At 45.0% G+C, this 24,601-nt stretch overlaps 1 protein-coding gene across 9 annotated transcripts in view; it reads left to right on the top strand.

Moving 5' to 3' along the window:
- Positions 1–24,601, top strand: part of sorcs2 (sortilin-related VPS10 domain containing receptor 2) — a 502,015-nt gene that overhangs the window by 127,137 nt on the left and 350,277 nt on the right. For 8 of the 9 annotated variants that reach the window (XM_070544302.1, XM_070544294.1, XM_070544299.1 and 5 more), the window contains one exon: positions 11,826–11,893. The exons of the other annotated variant lie outside the window; for it this stretch is intronic. In XM_070544302.1, coding sequence (XP_070400403.1) covers positions 11,826–11,893 — 68 coding nt within the window. The remainder of the gene's footprint in view (positions 1–11,825; positions 11,894–24,601) is intronic. 9 annotated transcript variants of the gene reach the window in all.

Raw genomic sequence — 24,601 nt, 5'->3', positions numbered from 1 at the left:
AGGAATCTCTGAATTTGTTTGGAGGAGTGAAACATTTTCCACCTCTTCCTCTTAGCAGTGAGTCCCAGAGAAAACCCAGACATGTCTGCCCGTGACTCCACGTCTCGGATCAGAGTCCAACTGAAGAGTGGAGTCTGAGTTTGGCCCAACCCTGACCCTGTTTCATTATATACGTATTTTGTGGATAAATGGTAAAAATGTTAGTAAAAAACTAAATATCAGCCAGTAAATGAGCCCAGGTGGCCACAAGGCCGAGCTGCTTTTAGATCTTTGGTTTAGTTCTTTATTTGGTTCATTCAGGTTTTTTAGTGAAGCTACTTGTCTTCATTGTGTTCTGTTCCCTTTACTTTATCTTAGCTGCTCCAGATTAGATTTAATTATAGCTGAATAAAACAATAATCTGGTTCTCCTTTAGTTTTTCCGTTTCTGCTCGTTCTCGCCTGGCTTTTGGAATTGTTACCTCGGCAAGGCTCTGAGTTTTATAAATTATAGTTAAAGTTTATGTATTTGGTTTCTGACTTCCAGTAAAATAAATATTTTTGTGCTCCAGCAGACCTACGGAGAGTTTTCATCTAACTCTCTGGATGTTTCTCACTGGTGCTCAGCTTTATGTTGGTATATTTAATGGGTTTCCATGGCTGCACCATCAGTTTAGTTGAAGCTAAATGACTTATCATTAAGCTTTTCCAATTACAACATGGACATTTTACTCTTTCCAGAGAAATGAAACACTGGAAACATGTCTGTCGGGAGATGTGAAGAAGTGGGAATAACGTTTGAGATTTGGAGTTATTTGTAAAATAGGAAAAATGTTCTAATCTATGCAGCAAGCTCCAAGACGGCCTCACCGGACAGTGAAGTGAAACTGGGCATACACCCTTTTTTGGGAAATTGGTTGAACACTGGATGGAAATTTCTCAAGTCAGAAAGGTCAACCCCCGCCTGGCTTCTCTCCTCTGGGGTCAGGACTCGGGGCTAGGCCAGGTCTGGCTCCTGGTCCCAGCTGAACCGTCTCTCCTCGGTGGGAAACACAGGTCCGTGGATAGATCTAAGGGCCAGAAGGCTTTTCTCAGTCTCATGGATTTATTGATTTCTGTCCCCATTCGTCCTTCCAATCGCTTTCCAATACCACCCAAACCTTCCTGTCTCTCTCTTTCGTTGCACTTTTATTTTTACCTCACCGTCTCCCACCCTCGAAGTACCCATTCTCTACTCTTCCATCCTTTTATGCTGTATTTGTCTCAAGGTATCACAGCATTTCCTTTCATCTCCCTGTGTTCCACCATATCCCACATTTCTCTTAATCACTTTTTCATCCTCCCCCTCTACTCTTTCTCTACATCCCAAAGCCCTCCGGCTCCCTGCAGTGGATTATCACATCTAAGCAAGTGGTTACAGTCATTTCTGTTGGTCCGTTCCAGTTGCTGGAACAGTGTGGAGGGTTAGTTCATCGCTGTAGGAAAATCGCAGGCATATTTTTATAGACTCTGACGATGTGTTTGGTAAAAGTACAGTAATGCGTGTTGCTCTTGCATCCAGCGATGTGTTTTTATTAACAGACAGGATGCACGTGCACACATGCGAACATTGCCAGCTCTGAATGTTCCAGGCTCCTCCTTCAGAAATGCTGCCTGCCAGTTTGATCACAGCCCAATTACAGCAATTGCCCAGATATTCATGAGAGAACAGAGGGATCTTGAAAAGAAGAGGAAAAGCGCAGAGACTTAAAGCTGTGAAGCGGGGGGGGGGGGGGGGAGAGAGAGAGAGAGAGAGAGAGAGAGAGAGAGAGAGAGAGAGAGAGAGAGAGAGAGAGAGAGAGAGAGAGAGAGAGAGAGAGAGAGAGAGAGAGAGAGAGAGAGAGAGAGAGAGAGAGAGAGAGAGAGAGAGAGAGAGAGAGAGAGAGAGAGAGAGAGAGAGAGAGAGAGAGAGAGAGAGAGAGAGAGAGATTCATTTGATTCACCAGGGAGGATTTCAGGTGCAGCTGAACCGCCATCCTGGAGAGATGTGTGCTTGGTTCTAAAAGGGTTCTGCAAATGGTTCTAAAATAGACATTCAGTGGAACTTGTTCCTTTCAGAGGCTGGGCCAGGATGAAGAACACTGGGATGGGTTTGGGTGATGAATGTCTGAGTGGGTAGGCGTGGCTTCGTTTCAGGTTTCCCTTCATTAGATCACAGAGTTCAGTTTTAGTTTCCAGATGAAAAGAAGCAGTTATGTGGGAGCAGAGGTGCTTGCAAATGGATCAGGGATCCTTTTGTTTGAACGCAGGCAAACGTCCATGTGATCGCCCCGCTCACTTGGCCGCTGGGACAGCTTAATGCGTGGTGGCGATCTCAGGCTACTGCTAAACTGGTAGCGAGAGCAAGGGTCACTGATGCCTCATGAGCAGCCTGAGGTCAGCTCCCAGCTTCAAAACGTCTTCAACCAGATGTACACAACCAATCCCGAGTCATCAGCATTATCAGTGAGTGGGAAAGAGGGGCTAAATGGGAGCTATTTAGATGAATTACAGCCTTTATTTTAAGCGACTGACTCTGTGTGCAAATAGAGACATTTAAAGAGCCTGAATTTCCTTTGGAGAATGTGCTAGAATGTGGTTTTAAGGTGTGATAGCTAAAAATCTAGTTTCCCTTCAAACCCGCCTTTTCCTGCTGAGAAGTTTGAAAGTCTGTCGGAGACCTAGCTGCACCCGAGGGTTGGGTGTGGTTGAGCTTTGAAAACTCAGCGTTATCATCAGGCCTTACCCCGCCTTCCTATCCATGCTTAAGCTGCGTGTAATGTAATAGACGTGTTTTAGCCGCAAGCTCCCTTCCAGCCAGGAGCGACTCAGACGTGAAACGGTAGCTAAAGCATTCCACACAGCTGATCCCGTAAGGTCGCAAAACCACCAGAGAATTACAACAAGGATGAAAACGGCAGCATGAGTCCAAACATGTCTGTGGTTCATTTTCTGTTGCGTACACGTCGGCTACGGAGGTTTCACGGGAAATGACGTGCATTTTTAAGCAACTGGAGTTCTGTATGTGGCTTTTACTTTGAAGTTTTCAGCTTTGTGTTTGACTTCCTGTTTGACTCAATTTATACTGCAGAGTTGGACACATCTGGAAGCGTAGCTCCAAAAAATAGACTTGCAGCGTAAGAAGGCCTTCCTGCACTTCTGGGATGCATCCAATATGTGCTGCTTCAAGTAAAGGCACCCGTTTACTATAACGGCGGCTAATTGCTGCACAGTCTGTTTCACGGACATGACGCGATGATTACACATCTGGTGGATAGGAGGGGTTACCCCCCCCCCCCATGGGCGCTTCCATCGTGGGTAAAAATAGGTTTTGAGTTTTTTTCTTCGTTTTAAAAATTGCCGTTCACGAACGAATCAAATCTCTTGAACGTGTTTTCAAAGTGAACAATGAGAGTCGAGTCCGTGTAGAGAACCCTTCATCTTGTCCGATACTTTTTAAAAATACACTAATGAGCTTCAACCAAGCCTCCGTTTATGTCTGTTTGTGTGGTCTTCTGGAAACTTCTCCCTCCTCTCCTGCTGGTGGTGGTCAGAGGGACTGGTGGCACGAGCCTCGCTGGTGCGCTCCAGGGCAGCTGTGACTGTAGCTCATCACCACCAGAGTGTGAATGGATGAATGATGCACATGCACTGTAGTGGAACGTGCGTTGGGGCCCTCTGACTCAGAAAGGTGTTATACAAGTGCGGGTCATTTAGCGTTCAAGAAACAACCCGAGGATGGTGTAGTGGATGAGTTTTTCCTTTAAAAATGAATGCATGCAGTCTTTTGTTCCGCTGTGTCCTGGAGTCTGTACCCACCCCGTCCCCGAGCCTCCTCTAACATTCTGTCCCCCTGACTCCATCAGCTGGATGATAGTGCTCCATTGAAGCCCAGTTGGTAGGAATGTGATGAGACAAACAGCGGTTGTTGAGCGGAAGCTCAGCTTGGCTTTGGGTCTGAGTCTCAATAGGGTCTCTTGTTGACCCACTATGGTGTCATCCAGGGGTCTTGACCACCATGCTGACTTCCCCCCCAGAAAGCCCATTAAGGTGGTTGTTTTCTTGCTCACAAACTGGAAACCATCAGTGTGGATCACAAAGGGGGTCACAGACATGCTCACAGCAAGAACTTCCTTCATGGCCGAGTCGGAGTTCATTACAGACTTAGTTGGTGATTATTACCTCGATGTGAAGAGCATGCAGGGACTTGTTGCTGGCCACTGCTCTCAGACCTCCATCACACTTCCTGGTGCCTGTTGATTTAAAGTATGCTGCTGTGATTTGTTTGTGCTGAATTACAAACGTCTGGCTGCCAAAGCATTTCTGAAATGGGAAGCCTGAGCCAAACTTGCCCTTTAGTTCAACGAGCTGGAGCTGGCTGCTGCCAAGTTTTAGACTTTACATGGTGTTCTGTACAGTGGCAGCAACACGGGGATCTGGCTTATGTGCTGCTCAGCAGTTTTGCTAGTGTAGCTTTGTTTGTCACTGCCAAATAAATAGTGACACCTCTCTCAGGCAGTGACTGATGGCCGAGCAGGTTGTAGGAAAAAGCATTCCCGACAGGAGAGATGTGGCATTCTATTGGACCAACTCAACAGACCCATGAATGGGGAGAAATGATTAGTGGCGTTAGCATAAGAAGGGGTGTGACCTCTACATTAATGACCTTCTATATTATTAGATGAAAATGTTTTTGTTTGTGTTTGTGTGTCAACATATCTTCTACAACAGCTAAAAGGTCTCAATGAGAACAGGTTAACTGGATGTTTATTAACAACTAATTGATTTTGGGAGTAATACTCATCCAAAATGGCCACCGTAGCTAATCAACGACGACTGAATATTCAGTTTTTTTTACTTTGTCCTCACCTGCGTCCAACACAGCCTGCTTGCCAGTGGAAGTCTCAGAAAGGAATAACAAGATGAGAATTTCAAGATGGCTTCCACGGTTAATCTCAACCAACACCAAAGTGGTCCATCCCTGTCAGCTTTACAGAACTTGTGCTAAACCCTGATGTGTTTGTAGCTGCGAGTCTTCCACAGATCACGTTGGACATTGTGACATCATAAACAACGTTATTCTCTAGATCAGACACAAATGAAACTCCACTGTTAGGATCTTAAGCCGTTATTCGCCACAACGCAGCGGCAGCATCGGGGAGCCTTCGTTACTAAGTGGTCAGACCGTGGCGGTAATGCGTGCGTCCTTTCTTCAGGAGATTACGCGATGACGGCACACATTTCTGATTATCTTGGACATAACTTGCTTTTTATTGCGATCGAAGTGGCGCTCATGAAGTTTTTTTTAACAAACCCGTAAGGTGTCTGTCCCCCCACACTCCCCATGCAGTCTCTGGAGCTCTGACCTCCAGCTCCAACACCGAGAAGCTCCAGGAGCGCTGCATCGCTCCAGTTTATCGTCTCAGTTGATTCAAAAGCCAAACTTATGGCGTTTTTTTCTTTTATTTGCAAAACATTTGTTGGCTGGAGCTCAGTAGTAACTTCCCACATCATGATGACACCTCCCTCTGTTGCGCCAAGGCACAATCACCGTTTAGAAGACAGACAATTACCACAATATCACTACCAATGCTGCGAAATGTGTGCGTCGCCATGCCGACATGGCGCATTTATAAGACAAACCGCTGCAGTAATATTCTGCTGATTTGTTGTCACAGTGTGTAAAAAAGACATTCAGGCTGCAGTCGGTTATATGTATACTGTCAAGATATGCTAGGCTGTTATTTAAATATGCAAGAGCGCCACGGTTTACCCGCCAGTTTCCCCGAATGTCCCAAGATCCAAACTAAAAGCTAAAAATGAAATGGTAAGAGCTCAGTTGTCAACAAGACTTTCAGTGGTGCAAACCGTTCATCTCATCGACTTTGTTGTGCTTCTTAAACACGTTTTCTTTCTCTTTCATCCTTCTTCTATTGACCTAGAATTATAATGTGCTCTGTTGCTCCCTCGCTTGCCTCTAAAACACTTTAATCCACTCCAGTTGCTTTAGCCCTTTCACTTCCAGGTCATTTGGTAGACCAGTTTGATGATCGCATTTTCATAAATTACCCTAAGCTGGAAGTCTTCTCAGACCATGAAGAAAGATCAAGACGATGTTTGGCGCTGGCTGTTCCCAACCCAAGTCTGGGATGGGATGCGTGTCCGTTCTGTCCTACAACACACGACTAATGCATTGGTCTACACAACCAGGCTGTTCTGCCACAGCCTTGAATTTTCTCATGCGTGTGTCGAAACTGAAATGGTTCCAAATAAAACAAGCAGCACGGCATGAACCAACAAGGCTTTGCATTCGAATGGAGGCAAAAAGCGAACGGACCACAGAAATCAAAAGTGGCTCAGGAGGCACGGGCACTAAAAGTGTAGCCTGGTAGATCTAATCCTCGTGTCGAGGGACCTTCTGCCTGCATGAGAAGTGTCAAGCTTTGCACCAGTGTCTCATTAGAAGGAGGACAGCTGTGCAGAGGCGGACAGCCAGTTTTCAGAGACACCAGTTGAGTCAGTGAAGGCCAGCAGCCAATCACGTCCTACGTGCTGTGTGACTCGGAGAGCTGCACATGATTGATCCGTCTCAAATTCAGATATGAAGGTTGTCTTAATTACTCGTTGGGAAAAAAATTGTTATTGACATTAAAATAAAGATGATGGAACGTTGAATTTCCTGACTCATGACCATACTTAGAGTGCAAGCTTGGCTTGAAGCTGTAGCAGAGATGAATTCACCAACAGCTGGAAAGTTGCCTTGGGCTTTAGGATGCTAAAATACTCTACAAATACCCGATAGTATCAGTATTTCAAAAACATGTTAAATAGCCAAAAAAACAGCAACAAAGTGCTACAAAGATGCACGTATTCCTCACTAAAGTTCACTCTAATTAGGTATAATGCACAAACATGTAGCCCTACTTTGAAAAGCCACCTTCCAACACTGGCAACCCAATTTACCATATAATAATAAACAGGAATCTGAATAGTTAACATTTAAAAGCTGCATTATAGAATTATATATTTTATCTGAAACTGCTAATTTTTCATTTGCAAATCAGTTTTATTTGAATTAAAGTTACAGGAATAAAGAAATAAAATGAGCTCTTGTCACATGTAGATCCTCCACTAGAGGGCAGTAGACATGTAGAGGACTAGATGTTTCCGGTTTCTGGTGAAGGTACTAATCCTGGCTGTGTTAAGACCAGAAGTGGATCAACGAGGAAACTCATGCGCAGGTTTGAGATTCAGATTCGTTTATTAATAACACACAACAAACGAATCTGGATCTAAGTCTTGCGTCTACGAGGCTCCTCGTTAGTCCACTTCTGCAGCCCGAGTGCTCCAGGCCATGCGGCCTTGATCAGAGACCTTCGGGCTTATGCAGATGATCTGACGGGATAAAAACTTGTTTTAGAAAGCATTGTGCCTGCAGCCGTGTCGTTGGAAGTCTAGGGAGTAATAACTGCTTTTCTCGTGTCACGCTCAAAAGCTAACCAAAAGCTAACTTCCTTGTTTGCTGGCCTTTCACGTCACCGTTCACTCTTCAGACACAGAAGTCCTGGTCAGCCAGGAGCTTGGAAACAAAAGCCATGATGGTGCACCATCTCTGGAGGCATCACGATAAAGTAGGCGATGCATGCTAATCGCATTAGCACGCCTCAGGAGCGTTCTTATTACAGAGAGTCTGCTGCTTGAGGCAGCCAACTTCAGAATAACCTACTTTTGGCAGCTGCCTTCAGGGCAGGACCCCCAGCCAATCAGCTCACCTCAGCCTGAAGGCCAGCACGGGTTCTTTGTGAGCTCTCCTACCTAGAATTTCTTACCAGGCTGTCAATCACACCTCCGGCCCTCGCTGCGCTGCCTGACCCACTGGCAGGCCTGCCATAGCGGTGTGAATCCCAGCAGACCTCGCTGTCAAGCAGAGCAGCTCTAAGATGTTTGAAAGACAAGCACATCTGATCCTGTGCACACAGGGTGTGTGTCTCAAAGCAAGATGTCTCACTTCTATGAATAATGCATTTACTCTATTGACAGCTCATGATTGTCCCACGATGCTAGGCTCTGTTAACGAATTAACCCTTTGATGCATGAATTATGAAATCTTCAACCATGATTTTTTAAACAATTTTTTTCATTCATCTTTAGGTGTGAATGAAAAAAATTTCATATTTACACATTTTTTGTAACATTTAATTTACACATAGTTTATTACATGTCCATCTCAGTGGACAGCGTGCATTCTGAACATGAAATATGTTGGCTTGACTTACTGAAGTCCAAATGGAAGGGCTCACATGCAATAAAGTCTTCAACAGCTGTGCTTAATAGCAAAAATAAATAAATAACAATTTTGAGTACCTGTCTACTGTAGTGACCATTATGCATCAAAGGGTTAAATCATGTGTTCTGAAGTCATCTCCTTATCTCTGTTTAATCTGCTCACTGATGAGATTAAAGGACTAAAATAAGCGGTGGGTGGAGTCTAATAAATATATATTTGTTGCTGCTTGGTAACCTAATACATTGTCTCCCCTTTGTTGAGATGAGAGTGGTGTGCAACAAGCCCCTCCCACAAAGACACAATGACATTAATGCAGCAGCAGCTTAGACTGGCTAAAGCTAGTTAGCATAGTTATAGCTGCTTCTTTATGAACCTGGACCCTACAGGACTGATGAGCGTTAGCTAGATGCTAAGCTACTCTTACTGTCTGAAACTAAAATGACTCGTTTTATGTTAAAGCAAAGAGAAATGCAACCTGCTCGTAAAACGGACCAGAGTGTAAAATGTTTATGTATTTAGCAGACGCTTTTGTCCAAAGCGACTTACAAGTGATATAGTACAGTATATAGTAGTAGTAGTAGTAGTAGTAGTATATATAGAGTATATAGTAGTAGTATAGTAGTAAAGTAGTAGTAGTATATAGTAGTAGTATAGTAGTATACTATAGTAGTAGTAGTAAATATAGTATGTAGTAGTATAGTAGTAGTAGTAGTATATAGTTGTAGTATATATAGTATATGGTAGTATATAGTAGTAGTAGTAGTATATATATAGTGTATAGTAGTAGTATATAGTAGTAGTATAGTAGTGGCAGTAGTAGTATATATAGTGTATGGTAGTAGTATAGTAGTAGTAATATATATTGTGTATACTGTAGTAGTATAGTAGTAGTAGCATATAATAGTAGTATAGTTGTAGTATATATAGTGTAAAGTAGTAGTATATAGTAATAGTACAGTAGTAGCAGTAGTAGTTTATATAGTGTATTGCAGTAGTATAGTAGTAGTAGTAGAATATATAGTGTATAGTAGTAGTATAGTAGTAGTAGTAGTAGTAGTATATATAGTGTATAGTAGCAGTATATAGTATAGTAGTAGTAGTAGTAGTAGTATATATAGTGTATAGTAGTAGTAGTATATATAGTGTATAGTAGTAGTATAGTAGTCGTATATAGTAGTAGTATAGTTGTAGTATATATAGTGTATACTAGTAGTATATAGTAGTAGTAGTAGTAGAAGTATTAGTTTATATAGTGTATAGTAGTAGTATATAGTAGTAGTTCAGTAGTAGTACTAGCAGTATATATAGTATATTGTAGTAGTATAGTATATAGTAGTAGTATATATAGTGTAGTAGTAGTAGTATATAGCAGTAATATATATAGTATATAGTAGTGGTATATAGTAGTAGTATAGTAGTATAGTAGTATATATATTATGGGCCATTCCCATCTGTACCGGGTCGGCCCGGGCCGGGTAGCTCCAGTCGGCCCCAGCCTGGCCCGGTTGATTCCACACATCCTTGTCTTAAGCCCATGTGGGCTGATTCTACCCACCAATCAGAGGCCTGCTCTAATGGAAGGTGTGAATTTGCTGTCAGCAGTGGGTGTGTTGGCCCTGGTCTGCCTGAAGCAGACCCCCTCCAGAAGAGGGCTGAGAATGAGCCTTGGTTGGCCCGGAAAAATACCAGGCCACCCAGATATGTAAACAACCTACGCTACCCGGCCCGGGCCGACCCGGTACAGATGGGAATGGCCCATTATATAGTAGTTGTATAGTAGTAGTAGTATATATAGTATATAGTAGTAGTATATAGTAGTAGTATAGTAGTAGTAGTATATATAGTATATAGTAGTAGTATATAGTAGTAGTATAGTAGTATAGTAGTAGTAGTATATATAGTATATAGTAGTAGTATATAGTAGTAGTATAGTAGTAGTAGTATATATAGTATATAGTAGTAGTATATAGTATATAGTAGTAGTATAGTAGTATAGTAGTAGTAGTATATATAGTATATAGTAGTAGTATATAGTAGTAGTATAGTAGTAGTAGTATATATAGTATATAGTAGTAGTATATAGTATATAGTAGTAGTATAGTAGTAGTAGTATTGGTATATAGTAGTAGTATATAGTAGTAGTATAGTAGTAGTAGTATATATAGTATATAGTAGTAGTATATAGTATATAGTAGTAGTATAGTAGTAGTAGTATATATAGTATATAGTAGTAGTATATAGTATATAGTAGTAGTATAGTAGTAGTAGTATATAGTATATAGTAGTAGTATAGTAGTAGTAGTATTGGTATATAGTAGTAGTATATAGTAGTAGTATAGTAGTATAGTAGTAGTAGTATATATAGTATATAGTAGTAGTATATAGTAGTAGTAGTATATATAGTAGTAGTATATAGTATATAGTAGTAGTATAGTAGTAGTAGTATATATAGTATATAGTAGTAGTATATAGTAGTAGTATAGTAGTAGTAGTATATATAGTATATAGTAGTAGTATATAGTATATAGTAGTAGTATAGTAGTAGTAGTATTGGTATATAGTAGTAGTATATAGTATATAGTAGTAGTATAGTAGTAGTAGTATATATAGTATATAGTAGTAGTATATAGTAGTAGTATAGTAGTAGTAGTATATATAGTATATAGTAGTAGTATATAGTATATAGTAGTAGTATATAGTAGTAGTAGTATATATAGTATATAGTAGTAGTATATAGTATATAGTAGTAGTATAGTAGTAGTAGTATATATAGTATATAGTAGTAGTATATAGTAGTAGTATAGTAGTAGTAGTATATATAGTATATAGTAGTAGTATATAGTATATAGTAGTAGTATATAGTAGTAGTAGTATATATAGTATATTGTAGTAGTATATAGTATATAGTAGTAGTATAGTAGTGGTAGTATATATAGTATATTGTAGTAGTATTATTAGTATATAGTAGTAGTATATAGTATATAGTAGTAGTATAGTAGTAGTATATAGTATATAGTAGTAGTATAGTAGTAGTAGTATATATAGTATATAGTAGTAGTATATAGTAGTAGTATAGTAGTAGTAGTATATATAGTATATAGTAGTAGTATATAGTATATAGTAGTAGTATAGTAGTAGTAGTATTGGTATATAGTAGTAGTATATAGTATATAGTAGTAGTATAGTAGTAGTAGTATATATAGTATATAGTAGTAGTATATAGTAGTAGTATAGTAGTAGTAGTATATATAGTATATAGTAGTAGTATATAGTATATAGTAGTAGTATAGTAGTAGTAGTATCAGTATATATTAGTAGTATATAGTATAACTGCTATGTTAAAACAACTATGATGTTTAAACGGCGACGGTCGTTGCTGCAGATCTGACGCCACTGATTAGGTCGATGGTTGGAGTGAACAACAGGTCATTCACCATGTCGAGTGGTGCTGATGTCAGCCTAAGAACGCCTGTTTAACCGCAGCCTTTTATCTCTGCGGCCGTTCTCTCAACACGTTTTCTCTCCACCTTGTTTTCCGGCAGGTCATCCTGATCCTGACCAAGTACTACCACGCTGACTCGACCAAGGTGCTGGAGAGCTCCCTGTGGAGGTAGGCCGAACACTTAGAGCGTCTTTACCCTCTCTGGATGTGTGTGTTGTGTCTCGCCTCGCGCAGACCTTTCATCAGCAAGCAGCTTCTCTTTAACAGCGAGGTCAGCGTGGGTCTTTGTTATCTCGTCGCTTCGCCTGTTCAAGGAGACCAGGGTGAAAAGGAGCACCGTGACGGACAAAACATCAGCAGGCGGTTAAAAGTAAAGCAGGGCACCGGATCCAGAAGCGCCGGCAGGCTTGAATGTGCATCTGTTTAGGCAGATAGTGTATCAGCGTGGGACCGGGCCGGATGGCGGACACCAGCGGTGATGGAGCGAGGGGTCAGCCTGGTGGGCAGAGCTTCTTCTGTTTAGTGAAGCTGCTGCTCGCCCACAGACACCCCCCATTCAGTATTTCGTTCACTCTGCACACTTAACCCGCGTTTCTGCACGTGTCCTCGTGGTGTTATGATGTCAGCTGCTTCCTGCCGCATTACAAAGGGTGGTTCTGGATCCCAGACCCACCTTGTGGAACGTGGAGACTTCGTCTCATCAGGAATCGGTCGGCTGAGGCTCTAGTTGTCTAGAAGCTGTTCGTATGGAGCCAAACGTGTCTGATGGCAGCGCTAAATTCACGCTACTCACCTCACGGAAGGCTCCGTGACTTCAAAGCTTCCTGCTCTCATTAGCTCTGAGTGCCCGTCTCCCTCGGGGACAGATATGAATAATGTACATATTTTCTCCTTCCCTGTTGATGTTTTAATTGTTGCAGTGTATGAGTAATGCTGGAGAGTCAGTGCTGGACAGCTTGCCCGTGATCGTTGAGTTTAGTCCCAACTCAAGCTAAATATGCAGGAAGGAGAGCCGGCCAGCTGTCCACTAGCTTCTTTTTTGTTTTTCAAAACAAAGAAATGATGAAATGAGCATGTTTCTGGGAGCGTGCATACGGCGGTGTCCCCGTTTGTTTAGGTTTTGGTGTCAGAACCTTTGTAGCTGAGTTAGGCATGGTGCATGGACCGCCACAGTCCCCCGGCCTTTAGCCTTTGAAGTCACACGGCTGAGGGATCAAACGAGGAGGATGGGAGAAGATGAATGGCCTTGCAGCCTCGCCCTGTCAGGTGTTGTAAGATCAAGTTGTCAGGTTTCCCAGGAGGAGGAAGGTTTTCAAGGCCGCTGAGTTAATGAACTGACCATTTCTAAAAACAAATGGAAGTTTATTTATGTCGGTTATTATAATTTAAAAATCATTTTCTATGAAATATTACAACAAAGTGAATAATCTCGTGCTTCGGGATCCAAAGATCGTTGTTGGAAAAGCAAAAGGAGCGTCCTAAACTCCACAAAACATCCGAGCAGCCAGCGGGAGGGAATGTGTGACGGTGCTGCGGGTTCCAGTGCATTCTGGGAGTTGTAGTTGGAGTGTATTTTGTACTGTTCAGCTTGGTTAAAGAGCAAGTCACCCCCAAATCACATTTTTTTGCTGATAAACTATATAAACGAGTGTCTAATCGTGCTGCAGACACATGTAGTCAATAATTTGGCAGTTCAGTGCATCTTGGTTAAAATTAACATATTCTGCCTAAAACTGTCAGTGTTGCACCGTCGTCAGGGAAAAATTCTGCACTGTATTTGAATTTAAATCTGCCACCACTATTGGCTAAGAGGTATACTGTGATGTCATCTGGTATATTATGATGCCATAATGCCATTGTGAGCCTGTATGTGTGTGTATTTGTTAGCGGCTCCGCCCTCTCGGTCTGCCAAGCAACAGCATTTGTTGCATTTTTCAAATATGAAGTGGGAGTGAAGTAAGTTTCTTGTAGGGGGTGACTTGCTCTTTAAGTGTCTTGCCCAAGGACACAACAACAGAATTCTCTGTCCAGAGCCGGGATCGAACCTGCAACCTTCCGATTACTGGACAACCCGCTCAACCTGTTGAGCTGCTGCTGCCCAAGCAGGGTTTTTGCAGATGATGTGGTCCTGTTGGCTTCATCAGAACGTGATCTTCAGCTTTCGCTGGAGCGGTTCGCAGCCGAGTGTGAAGCAGCTGGGATGAGAATCAGCTCCTCTAAATCTGAGACCATGGTCTTGATCCTGAAAAGGGTAGAATGCCTTCTCCGGGTCAGGGATGAGGTCCTGCCCCAAGTGGAGGAGTTTAAGTATCTCGGGGTCTTGTTCACGAGTGAGGGAAAACTGGAGCGTGAGATCGATAGGTGGATTAGTGCTGCATCTGCAGTGATACGGGCGTTGTACCGGTCTGTCGTGGTGAAGAGAGAGCTGAGTCAGAAGGCGAAGCTCTCGATTTACCGGTCGATCTACGTTCCTACCCTCACCTATGGTCATGAGCTTTGGGTAGTGACAGAAAGAACGAGATCACGGATACAAGCGGCCGAAATGAGTTTTCTCTGCAGGGTGTCTGGGCTCTCCCTTAGAGATAGGGTGAGAAGCTCGGTCATTCGGGAGGGGCTCGAAGTAGACCCGCTGCTCCTCCACATCGAGAGGAGCCAGTTAAGGTGGCTAGGCAATCATGTCAGGACGCCTCCCTGGTGAGGTTTTCCGGGCACGTCCAACCGGGAGGAGACCTAAAGGTAGACCCAGGACACGGTGGAGGGACTATGTCTCTCACCTGGACAGGGAACGCCTTGGGATTCCCCCGGAGGAGCTGGGCAGAGGGAATCTGGGCGTCTCGGCTTAGGCTGCTGCCCCCGTGACCCGAGTCCGGATAAGCGGCTGAAAATAAAATAGGATGGATGGATGGATGGATGGATGGATGGATGGATGGATGGATGGATGGATGGATGGATGGATGGATGGATGGATGGATGGATGGATGGATGGATGGATGGATGGATGGATGGATGGATGGATGGATGGATGGATGGATGGATGGATGGATGGATGGATGGATGGATGGATGGATGGATGGATGGAGCAGGCCTTGAGACCGACACTGACGTCCTTCGTCTTCGAGGTTTTAAAATCTCACACCTGAGACAAACTGATCTGAAACTCCCACCATCAGGCTCTTGTGTTATCGTTGTGTGTTACCTGTAGATCTCCGTCCTTCAGTCGGTCGTGGTTGGATTATAATCCCATCCTGACGAGCTCCAAACAAATGCCACGACTTGTTCCACGGGTCCTCGTGAAGCCAGAGGACGTAAAAGCAAGGCGATGTCTCTGAGCGTGGATCTGCTGGTGTTGTGAAGGACGAACGTTCAAACCCCGTCAGTGGTTACCTGCAGGCAGATTATCAAAGATCCTTCACCCCTAAACAGATTAAGCATGACTCATTTTTCTCTACGGCCACCCGAGTCTTTGCATTTGATGGAAACCACCGGTCACAGATTGTTGACAAATAACAAACACCACGTGTGTGTGTAAGTGAGAATGAGTTTACCTGTGTGTGCTCTGCACCTTTGGGAGTGTGGTGTCATGTTTCCTTTATTTCTTCTCCTTTTGTGGTTTCTTTGAAAGAGGAGCCTGAGCGTGTCTCTTCTCAATAATGAATGCAGCGATGTGTGTGTGGGTCCTCCGTGCTCAGGTTACCGTGGCTGCGGTGCTCAGGTGTTACCCCAACTTCTTCTGGAGGAACACAACGAGCTGGACACAAAAAATACCTAAAACCAGTTTTCTCAACTGTTCTGGAGTCGTTTAGTGAGTCAGCGATCTCCTAAATGTCCTGATGATTTACTTATTTTCATGTTTCTGTGACGTTTACACAGAGTTCTGCGATTATGTAGAAGCAAAAACGTGACAAGTGGCAACAAGAGGGCGTTTCTGGAGCTACCTGGGGTGAAGAGGGGCTACCTGCGAAGATGGGCTACCTGGGGTGAAGGCGGGCTACCTGGGGTGAAGACGGGCTACCTGGGGTGAAGACGGGCTACCTGGGGTGAAGACGGGCTACCTGGGGTGAAGACGGGCTAGCTGGGGTGAAGACGGGCAGGGACCGGCTAGTGCTTCCCTAAAATTAACCGTAAATGCTAAATGTTGGAGTAAAGTCGCGGTTGGCTGTACTTGGAGTGAGCTTATTAGACCTGAAGGATGTGAAGTCAGACTTTCCAGAGGCTAATCAGGAGGATGTAACGGGGGGATGGTAAGATTTGTTTTCACGAAGACAACCCGCCTTTAAAACATCCGTTTGAATAGTTTCATCTTTTTTACAGGTAATGCATTAGCAAAGAGGAGAGTGTTTTCTACGTATGCACCGTCAAGGCTTTGCATAAATCCTGTCATTACTTCCTTGGCCGCCTCCTTCATCCTGCGGTAATCGCTTCCTCAGGTTTAGGAACACATCCCTGTTTAAACCAATCTCTCCGACGCAGAGCGGGCTCTCCGTCTGCTGCTGCTTCAGCTGTATGCAAATGTGACACCAAAGGTACCTGATCAGTGAACATCTGTGTGTTGCACGAGCGTCTTTATCTACTCTAGGTTTTAAATCAACGGGACTGGTCCGGAGGAAGCGTCAGAATGCATCGAGCTCTCACAAACCTGTATAATAAAACATAATAATTATAATGTTTCTGCCCAGAACAATAATGGTAAAGTGACCTGTTGGACTGGTCTGTGGACCCCAGATCTGTTTCAGTCGTATACCTGCTCTGGTCCAGAAGCCCTCTGACCCGACTTTCCCTTTCCGGTGGCCAAACTGGGCTCCAGCCACAGATCCAGATCAGTGCTGATGATGTTTCGAGGAGGTGAATGGCGGACGCGTTTGTAGATAAAGCCAAGGCGTGAGGATTTGCTGCCGTCTCACCAGACACTAGCCACGTTTACATGCGCATATTTAATCAGATTGAACGCCCATTCAGATAAAAAATTCTGCGTGTAAACATGTCAATCGGAATATTCTGATCCGATTCGGCCCGATCGGATTGAAATTTCAATCCGATTGAGAGAGGTGGTTTATGCCGTTCTTCGTTCCGAAGCTTCTAAAATGACTGTAGGCGTCAAACCGACCCAACCAGAGGAAGGTTCGCAGACGTCATTCACAAAATAAACGATGCTTTGACGTGAAGAAACTTGTATTTTGTCCCGAACTCAGAAGCTAAATTCTGCTGTGGTTCCACGTTGGCCACAGTTCTCATTTAGAGCGTTATTGAGCTCAAGGTTCTGCCGTGATGCTCGGCTACGGCCACGCCAGTCACACGCTGGTGTGAACAGGAGTCTGGCCTGAGAGCAGGGAGGTGTTCATATTTAATGCACTCCTCACACATCTGAGGAGGTGAAGCCCTTGCTCGGGGTGGAGGATTGGGCGGCAGGGTGGGCTCGTCTATTATAGATGTGCAGGCTGGCACTTCTACACACTGTAGATCTAACAAATCACATGATCACATGCACCGCTGCTGACCGTACGCCCCTCATGTGGTCTGAACTGTCATGTGCCTCATTTTCTGTTTAGCCACAGCACCGTGTTCACGAGCAGCCTTGTTTATTGATTTAATCCGATGTGTGCACCTCTGTTTGTGATTATTATGGGAGGGAGAGAGGTTGCTTGTTTTCATTCACCAGGAAGGTGCTCAAAGGAGAGAGAGAGAGAGAGAGAGAGAGAGAGAGAGAGAGAGAGAGAGAGAGAGAGAGAGAGAGAGAGAGAGAGAGAGAGAGAGAGAGAGAGAGAGAGAGAGAGAGAGAGAGAGAGAGAGAGAGAGAGAGAGAGAGAGAGAGAGAGAGAGAGAGAGAGAGAGGAATTGCTTCTTTATATTCACCAGGAAGGTGCTCAAAGTAGAGAGAGAGAGAGAGAGAGAGAGAGAGAGAATGAGAGAGAGAATGAAAGAGAGAGAGAGAGAGAGAATGAAAGAGAGAGAGAGAGAATGAAAGAGAGAGAGAGAGAGAGAGAATGAAAGAGAGAGAGAGAGAGAATGAAAGAGAGAGAGAGAGAATGAAAGAGAGAGAGAGAGAGAGAATGAAAGAGAGAGAGAGAGAATGAAAGAGAGAGAGAGAGAGAGAGAGAATGAAAGAGAGAGAGAGAGAGAATGAAAGAGAGAGAGAGAGAATGAAAGAGAGAGAGAGAATGAAAGAGAGAGAGAGAGAGAGAGAGAGAGAGAGAATGAAAGAGAGAGAGAGAATGAAAGAGAGAGAGAGAGAGAGAATGAGAGAGAGAATGAAAGAGAGAGAGAGAGAGAATGAAAGAGAGAGAGAGAGAATGAAAGAGAGAGAGAGAATGAAAGAGAGAGAGAGAGAGGGAGAGAATGAAAGAGAGAGAGAGAGAGAATGAAAGAGAGAGAGAATGAGAGAGAATGAAAGAGAGAGAGAATGAAAGAGAGAGAGAGAGAATGAAAGAGAGAGAGAGAATGAAAGAGAGAGAGAGAGAGAGAGAATGAGAGAGAGAATGAAAGAGAGAGAGAGAGAGAATGAAAGAGAGAGAGAGAGAATGAAAGAGAGAGAGAGAATGAAAGAGAGAGAGAGAGAGAGAATGAAAGAGAGAGAGAGAGAATGAAAGAGAGAGAGAGAGAATGAGAGAGAATGAAAGAGAGAGAGAATGAAAGAGAGAGAGAGAGAGAATGAAAGAGAGAGAGAGACAGAGAGAGAGAGAGAGAGAATGAGAGAGAGAATGAAAGAGAGAGAGAGAGAGAATGAAAGAGAGAGAGAGAATGAAAGAGAGAGAGAGAGAGAGAGAGAATGAAAGAGAGAGAGAGAGAGAATGAAAGAGAGAGAGAGAGAATGAAAGAGAGAGAGAAAGAATGAAAGAGAGAGAGAGAATGAAAGAGAGAGAGAGAGAGAGAATGAGAGAGAGAATGAAAGAGAGAGAGAGAGAATGAAAGAGAGAGAGAGAATGAAAGAGAGAGAGAGAGAGAGAGAGAGAGAATGAAAGAGAGAGAGAGAGAATGAAAGAGAGAGAGAGAATGAAAGAGAGAGAGAGAGAGAGAGAATGAAAGAGAGAGAGAGAGAGAGAATGAGAGAGAGAATGAAAGAGAGAGAGAGAGAGAGAATGAAAGAGAGAGAGAGAATGAAAGAGAGAGAGAGAGAGAGAGAGAGAGATGAGTCTCTTGGGATGTTTAAAGATGAACAGTAGGGGGCATCACACCTCCAGCGCTCCTCCCTCCTCCTCCTCTCTTTGTCTTCGTCCTTTCTGCTCGCCGTTCTCCTTTCATGTGTTTTCTGCTCAGACGCGCTGCTGTTGAAAGCAGCTCCAACACGCCAGTAATCAGGCAGATAACACATGAAGTGATGCTGCTGAACGCTGAAGCTCTGATGATCCCGACATAACTGGGTCAGGACTGAAGCAGAACAGCGAAGCTTCAGGATCCAACAGCTGGAGAAAAGAAATGACGTCTGACATCTAAATGTAAAAAGCACGTAAACAAATAAAAATGTTTTTCACGTGGAATCGGAAACCCTTGAATAATAAATCACTCAAAGCAACAAGGCTCTCGGGAATTCCCACGTGGAGGGGCCCTTTAATGCAGCGCGAGGCGTCGCAGACGGGATTTAGTTCTGTTTCCGTTTTATGTCACGATGCCACGACTTCAAGAGGAGCTAACCGTGGCGTGAACACGTGATCTCAGTGTTTCAGGCGGCTTTAGTCAACACAAGTTGGTGATGTTATACATTTTAAAGCCCACATGCGTTATCCTAATCCTCTAAGAGGGAAAACACGGATCAAATGAAAACAATGCATCACCACAAACGGAGAATGTTCTGTTTGCTGATTTGTCAGGTTTTCTGGGGGCGGGGTCACCAGAAGTGAAGAGAAGGAGATGGATGTGTGTGTCAACAGTTGGAGCTCTTCAGCTTTTTGTGATTCAGAGCTAATATTTCTGGTCTTTCATCCAAAAATCAGTGAAGAAATGGTTCTTGTTGAATGTCCACCCGAGGCCTCTGTTCATTAGCAGCTAGCTAGGAGCTACTCTGTAGCTACTGACGTGTGTGTGCGCCCTCCTGCATCCCAGAAGTCACGACCAACCTGACCACAGAGGGCTCAGAGCGTGGACGGTTGCTGTGCTAGGCTGAGGTCAGATCATGTAGCGCTCCGGACTTCCTTTGGAACTGAGACCGTCTTCTCCACCTGGTCCTGGTGAGGTTCTTCTTGTATTCCTCCTGTAGAGGTTACTGTGTTCACACCTGCATGAACACACGGCACCGAGGGACAGGGTTTGGAGTAAACCTTAACCCTAACCCAAACAGCTGGAAGTCCTTTTTACAGGTGAACTTCCAGGACTTGGTCAATAGTAAAAACACAATCATCTGCTGATTTAGATTCAGGAAAATACTGATGAGCTAACTGGACTTCCTGTCTGACCTGTGGCTACAGCTGGAGCTGCAGCTTTGCTCCACAGAGCAGTTCCACGTGTTGCTGTTGGTCACTCTTACATCACCATTACTGCTGACACGTGCAGGGGTGGACTGGGACCAGTACTCGGCTCTGGCATTTTTACGAATCATCGGCCCTCCCCATCAGGAGAGCGGTGGGGGTGTTGCCGCCCGCGGACTCGTCTCTAGGCCGAATGTGAGATCTAACATGGACCGGGACTGTTAATTACATGCAGGCCCTGGCCTTCCAGATCAGCTCATTCTCCACAGGCGGAGAACAGCGGGACATTAGCTACATGCTAACACGGTAAAACAACTCCTACGTCATCAACGTACCGCGTTTTTCTTACTAAATATGCCTGCAAAAACTTTGTTAGCTTCAGGTTACCGTGTAGCTAATGTTCTGCAGATCACCGACGGTGGAGTAGTGTTGGCCCAAGCTGGGCAAGCAGCCCACTTGGCTAAGCGGCCCACCGGGACAGTGTCAGAGTGCCAGATAGGCCCAGTCCACCCCTGGACACGTGTCTCCGTAGGAACCTAAGATACCTCCACCTGAAGGGAGTTTTCCTCTCCACTGTCGCTGCATGCTTGCTTGGTATGAGGATTGCTGTATAGTCACTGACACTAGTCAGTGACTTGATGCAATTTGCTGGGTTCCTTATATAGGAAACATTATTTCTGACTGGCTTAATGAACTGACCTGAACTGGAATTTTTATTATGTGAAGTGCCTTGAGACGACTCTTGTCGTGATTTGGCGCTTTATAAATAAACTTGAATTTAATTGAATACTCTGGACTCCTTGATCTCCTGCATATGTTCCCAAACGCCCTGAAACACACACCAAAATATTCACCCTTAAGCCTGGTTCAGGCTTCTCCGTCAGCTCCGCAAGGGACGGACACGCACGGATTGACGGAAGCGACGGAAGCCCGGCAGGACACCAGAGGGCGTAGCGCTGTTCTGTGGTATCCTGTCATGTATCGGTCCAAGATAGTGTGTTTATATTGTGTTTTTTGTATATAAGAGACTTTTAACACGGACATATTTGTCTCTCATTCTCCCACCGCTTCATGCGCTCCCCACCTCTAAACCCACGTTTCCTGTCATTTCCATCCACAAATAAAACGCTTGCTGCGCATCTTTTCACTCCTCCAGTCACGGGGAATTAAACGTTCATATTTTTAGAGTTTGTTCGTGAGGCATTTTTCAAGCTGCTCCGTGTCTGCCGCTAGTTAAACTCGGCTCTCTTTGCAATGGCGGCGCTGTAAACAACAGCGGCATCCTGACCAATCACAAGCTTGCGTAATCCGTCTCGTTCAACGGATGTTTAAAAAAGTGGGCTCGACTCCGTACGTACTTGCGTGCCTGCCGGATCCCTACGCAAGGACGGATAATGGCGTTGCGTGTCTCCGCACTGACGCAGACGGAGACGCATAAATCAGGCTTTAGATGAATAAGTTGTGAAATAACTCCAGAATAGTCAGTGAGAGCATAGAACACGGATCCAGTCTTCTGGTGTCTGATTCACCACAGCTAACCTCCTACTTTGATGCCTTTACACACACACACACGCACACACACACACACACGCACGCACGCACGCACGCACACACACACACACACACACACACACACGCACGCACGCACGCACACACACACACACACACACACACACACACACACACACACACACGCACACACACACACACACACACACACACACACACACACACACACACACACACACACACACACACACACACACACACACACACATTACCATCACAGATGTGTTGATGATTAGTCCTCCCTCGGGTCCAGACCACTTTTCTCCAACCTGAACCAGAGGAGAGAACCTGGAAGTGGAAGCAACCACTCATGCCCCCCCCCCCCCCCCCCCCATCCACAGCTTGTATTTTAGATTCAGTCACTCGTCTCTCTCTTTGCTCTTTCAGTGTTTCTTCTTCAGTCCAGATGGTCTGGAGTCACGTTAATACTTAATCCAGGCGAGAGCGTGTAGTTTCCCTCTCATCCTGGCATTCCCACACACCACATCATCACTTCTCTCCCCCATGCATCTCGCAGCCTGAAGAGGGAGAGACCCTAGAGAGAAAGCAAGGGAGGAAGATGGTGCCGATGAGAGCGCTGAAGAGGGCACGAGTGCACTCTGAACACAAGAGGCTGCAAAACCAGGAGAAAAAAACACTCTTGGGTCAAAGCAACGCGTCGAGTGGAACGTTACACGTACAGACCTGAAAATACAGTTTTGAGGCACCAAATGCAGATGGAGACCTTTACAGCAGGACAAAGGGAGAACATCTGCTGGGTGAGGTGTTGCCTCAGGTCCACCTGTACACCTGGGTCCTGGACATGAAGGTAGGATCACTAGGATAACACACTTTTACTGTAGAAGAATCATTCATTGCTGCATTAATCCTTCATGGCACAGATTCAACAAGGTACTGGACACGTTCCTCAGAGATCTGGTCCACATTGACACGATAACTATATTGCATTGAGATCCGGTAGCTGTGGAGGTCATCTGAGTGCAGTCATGGTCATGCTGAAGAAACCGGTCTGAGATGACTGGAGCTTTATGACCTGGTGCATTATCCTGCAGCAATTAGCCGTCAGAAGATGGGTACACTGTGGTCATAAAGGGATGGACTTGGTCAGCAGCGGTACTAAGGTAGGCTGTGGTGTTGCCCGAAGTGCCCCAAGAAACCGTCCCCCACACCATTACACCACCACCACCAGCCTGAACCGTTGACGCACGGCAGGCTGGATCCATGCTTTCACGTTCCGACCCTCCCGTCCGGATGTCGTAGCTGAAATCGAGACTTTTCAGACCAGACGACATTTTTCCAATCGTCTGTTGTCCAGTTCTTGTCAGCCTGTGTGAATTGTAGCCTCAGCTTCCTGTTCTTAGCTGACAGGAGCGGCACCCGGTGTGATGTGCTGCTGTAGCCCGTCTGCCCCGAGGTGCGACGTGGTGTGTGTTCAGAGACGCTCTTCTGCACACCTCGGGTGGAACGAGTGCTTAATGTTGCCTTTCTATCAGCTCGGACCAGCCTGGCCCTTCTCCTCTGACTTCTGGTGTCAACGAGGCCGTTTCGCCCACAGGACTGCAGCACACTGGACCTTTTCTGTTTTTGGACCGTTCTCCGTTAACGCCACAGATGGTTGTGTGTGACAGTCCTAGCCTGACCAGCATCAGGATTGTAACCGAGCCAATCAGGGCCGAGCAGCGTACGTCTACCTACCTATGCAGAGAGCGGTGCGTACGTCGTACGTAGGAACTAATGTAAGCGTTGTGGAAATGCTTCTAAATAAAAACAGCCTCTCACCATCCATATGAACAGCATGTAGTGGTAGAACGGAGGAACCGCAGTACTGAAGGTCTCGGTCATCCACACATGCTCCTCGTGGTCGGTGGGACAACAGCTCTGGCTGCTGCTAAAGCCTACAGAAGACACCTGTGGCGTGACTGATGGGATGGTGACGTTGTAGAACGTCTGATCTGTGCTTATGGAGGATTTGGAAGGGCGTGCGCTCACGTGTCCTCCGATCTGATTCCTGAAGGAGGGTCAGGATTAGGAGAGACGGACAGAATGCACAAAACTGATTCCAGTCCGTAGTTAATGACTGACTACTACAAGAACCCCCCAGGACCTCCTCTTCTCTGCTCCTCAAACAAACATGCGTTGTCAAGGTAACCAGCCTGACAGCTCAGAGGAGGCTGCAGTCAAACTACAAACTTTCCTAACTCTAACCTCAACTCAGAACAACATGCACACAATCCTGTAATGTAAACAGAGACAACAGAATGGAACGTTCTGGTATTCCAGGTTTCTGACAGAAACCTCTCCTCTGTCCCGCCCGCCCCGCCTTTACTACCTCCGCAACGCCTTTGGTTCTCATCTGCTTTGGCAGCCAGTGTCTCGATCTGACTGTCAATAAAGTTTTCCTTTTTCTTTCCTGGGGAGAAAGCAGGAATGCCCTTCGTGAGCTTAAGATGGAATGTGACCAAATATGGTAAATTGAAGGCATTTCTGTATACAAATGACTGTGAAGGTGGGATTTATCAACAGCCAATGGTGTAGGGGCATGCATACAGTACCAGAGGCCATCCATCCATTTTCCATCCATCCATCCATCCATCCATTTTCCATCCATCCATCCATCCATCCATCCATCCATCCATCCATTTTCCATCCATCCATCCATCCATCCATCCATTTTCCATCCATCCATTTTCATCCGCTTATCCAGAGTCGGGTCGTGGGGGCAGCAGCCTAAGGCGAGAGGCCCAGACTTCCCTCTCCCCAGCCACTTGGGCCAGCTCCTCCGGGGGAATCCCAAGGAGTTCCCTGTCCAGGTGAGAGAAAAAGTCCCTCCACCGTGTCCTGGGTCTACCTTTAGGTCTCTTCCCGGTTGGACGTGCCTGGAAAACATCACCAGGGAGGCATCCAGGAGCCA

The sequence above is a fragment of the Nothobranchius furzeri genome, chromosome 14 (assembly GCF_043380555.1).
Source record: "Nothobranchius furzeri strain GRZ-AD chromosome 14, NfurGRZ-RIMD1, whole genome shotgun sequence".
NCBI classification, from domain to species: Eukaryota; Metazoa; Chordata; class Actinopteri; order Cyprinodontiformes; family Nothobranchiidae; genus Nothobranchius; species Nothobranchius furzeri.
The sequence above is the reverse complement of the archived record's forward strand: the minus strand, read 5'-3'. Positions and strand labels throughout refer to the sequence as shown.